General features: G+C 37.0%; 1 protein-coding gene across 1 annotated transcript; it reads right to left on the bottom strand.

The window, feature by feature from the left end:
• Window positions 1-1,609: 1,609 nt before the first annotated feature.
• LOC146073478 (olfactory receptor 5B12-like) lies at window positions 1,610-2,542 on the bottom strand. The gene has a single exon (XM_083180660.1). It carries the CDS (start codon window positions 2,540-2,542, stop codon window positions 1,610-1,612), a length of 933 nt encoding a protein of 310 aa, XP_083036786.1.
• Between the last annotated feature and the right edge of the window lie 922 nt (window positions 2,543-3,464).

Raw genomic sequence — 3,464 nt, forward strand, 5'->3', positions numbered from 1 at the left:
TTGTAAATGATTACCCCATTAAATAAAAATGTCCATAATTGACCGGCATCCACATGTCCGTCAATCTAAGACTGCATTACATCCCATCCTCAGATTCAGTCACTCAGAATATGCTGTACAACTGTTCCATATCTGAATAATCAGCACAATTTGTTGGTGCATCCTAGAAGCACTGCATTACAACAGACACATTTTCAGCACAAAAAACACCAAATGCTAGTAGACGTGCACTGTGTGGTGAATTGGGGCTATTTGTATGAAAACACATCTGCTCCAACTTTTGTAATTGTAGGCAATTCATTCCAGACGGTGGGCATCATGGATGGTGTAATGATGAGCATTACTTCCTCACATCGCTGAGGTCATGAGTTTGATTCCCACTATGGCCCTAACTGTGTGGAGATTGTATATTCTCATGTTTGCGTGGGGTACTCCGGTTTCCTCCAACAATCCAAAAATATACTGGTAGGTGAGTTGGCTTCCAACAAAATTATCCCTAGAATGTCTGTGTGTGCATGTACATGTGGTAGGGAATATAGATTGTAAGCTCCACTGGGGCAGAGACTGATGAAAATGTTCAACTGTATACTCTGTAAACCGCTGCTAAATATGTATGCATTACATAACGTGAGCTCCCCTTCCCTTCTTCTATCGACATCTGGAGAATTCAGGTAGAGGGAGACGGACTATCTGCTCCCGACGGTGGCTTACAAAACATCTGAGCCCCGCCGGTAGAAGCGGATGTCAGAGGAATCCTCCCGCAAGCCATTTCTGACCTTGGAAACCTGCTCCCGACGGTGGCTTCCACTACAACAGAGCCCCGCCGGTTGTCAGCGGGAATCGGTGGATTCTTCTATTCTCCCCCATTCCATCTCCTCAATTCACGGAGCTCAGCGGGACTAGTAATTATATCCGTTTGAAATCTATTACACTGTTCAAAAGGCTATTGAATCCAAATGAGCTTGGACATTGGAGTCAAAATTTAGACATTAACAAAGAGCTGCTATTATTCGGATGGGACTCTATAGTATTATACTGTCATCCCACCATTCAATGCTGGATATCTTAGTGTAAAATTGTTTTTAATTGTATATCTGCGTATGGTTGTTTTTGTTTTTGTACTTATTAAATCGTTTTTATTATATATAATTTTTATATTAAATAAAGTGTTGAATCAACACAGTGCACTCTCTATATCCCCATTTATTTTGTTGCATTACATAACAAACTGTTAATAAATAAATAAATTCCTAATTAATTTGCTTGCTACCTGCAGCTAATGTGGTGAACAACTCTTTATTGCAGTGGATATGACTGATAGCCCCTGAGTTGATATACCAACAATCTTTTCTTTGGCTATCTGTGACTAGCAGTACTGATTCATCTTTGACATTGCAATACTTATTCTACATAGCATTTACATTCACTATTTGTGTGTAATGAAATACCTTTAGCATTAAATTCAACTGGCATAAGTTGGAACTGGCTTAACCATAAAACCTTTTACCTCAAATGCTGGAAGGATTTTTGGCTTAACATATTTGTATTTTATTGGCTAAGTATGAGTTGGAGAGCCTCAACATGAACCCGAGTTTTTGAAAAAGCGATATCAACAGTGGTTATAGTGCATTGCTTGCCTAATGATCTGTTTAACCTGTTGGTTCCTCAGGCTGTATATTAGTGGGTTCAGCATTGGTGTCACCACTGTATAAAGGACAGTTGCAACTTTATCTAATTTCTCAAAGTCACTGGAAGGAGAGTGTAGGTAAGATAACATAACTGCCCCAAAGAAGATGCTGATGCACATGAGATGTGAGGAGCAGGTGCTGAAAGCTTTCTGGCGGCCCTCAGCAGATTTAATATGTAAAATGGAAGAAACAATAAACATGTAAGAGACCAGGATAATCATCAAACAACCTGTGCCAAAAGCACCAACAAAATACAAAGTTACCATGTCACAGGAGAAAGTGTCAGAGCAGGACAGTCTGAGTAGTGAAGGCGTGTGACAATATAAATGGTCTATAAGGTTTGAGCCGCAGAACCTGAGACTGAACACACAGCTGGTCTGCACTGATGACTGCAGGAAGCCACTGGAGGTGACAAAGAGGACAAGAGATAGACATTTGTTCTTAGTCATTATGGATACATAGTGGAGCGGGTGGCAGATAGCAGCGTACCGGTCATAGGTCATGTTGGAGAGAAGAAGCGCCTCAGTAGATCCTAAGGCAGAATGGAAATAAAACTGTAGGGCGCAGCTACTGAATGAGATGGTTTTACATGCAGAAATTAGGTCCTGCATCATCTTAGGAGTTATAACTGAGGAGTAGAATATGTCTACCAGAGAGAGGTAGCTCAGGAAATAGTACATCGGGGTATGGAGGGATGCGCTGCTATAAATAATTACCATCATGCCAGCATTTGCCAGTATGGTCACCATATAAATGTATAAGAAGAGTATGAAGAGGAATGGTGCAAGTTTATCATTGTCAGTTAGTCCAGTGAAAACAAAGATCTTCACCTGGGTCTTGTTTGTGACGTCCATATAAATGTCTCTCTCTAGATTGGAGAAAAAGCAAAAAGTTTAGAGTATATAGGACACTTCCCAAGATCATCTCAAAATGAAATGCAACATGAAACCATTATAAAAATTGTGTCAAAGAGAATTGTGTACAGAGGTAAAGACAGGACCACAAAATGTACCTTTAAAGTCTGTCTTAAAAAACTTTAGTCATGATTTTAACATGTTTACTATAGCTCATATCTGAATAAAATCATAATACTGTAAGTTAAATTGGATAAAATATTGAAATTCATACATAGACCATGTAGAGTTGACAACTGTGTATACAATGTCAAAGAAATAAAATAAGTCTTATAAACAATGGCGAATCATGTACTGATATGAAAAAATATATAGATACATACTGACAAATGTTTTTTTGAGTAATTTATTTGACAAAGTTACATTTATAATTGTATTTTATTTTTACTATTGCCCTGGTCTTGGTACTGTAATTGGTAATTGTATTTACAGAGCGATAGAGGTGGACTTATATTATATGTGTATATTATGAGTATTAATGGACACATCATTCAAGAAAAAGTTATTTTCTGAAAGGCAGCATAAAAACAAATACATGATTCACAATGTAATTACAATTTCTTTTTGAAAATTCAAAAAAATTAAACATTAAGAAAGAGAAGTGATAAAAAGAATAACCCCATTATTGTTATGACACCAATATAAATATGACAAACTCAAGCTGGATGACTGAATGGACAAAAAGATTGTGTGCATGATGCCTAATCCATATATCTTTGAAGGGAAAGTCTAGAGTCAGTAGTATTAATACAATATATTATGAAACATCTAATGGAACTAAAATATATCCAAATATCCATTAATATTTTACTTTAATTCTATTTAATTAGCTAAACTTTTCTTTGAAAAAAGATTCAACTAT

Source organism: Crinia signifera, chromosome 4, assembly GCF_055691185.1.
Source record: "Crinia signifera chromosome 4, ASM5569118v1, whole genome shotgun sequence".
NCBI lineage: Eukaryota > Metazoa > Chordata > Amphibia > Anura > Myobatrachidae > Crinia > Crinia signifera.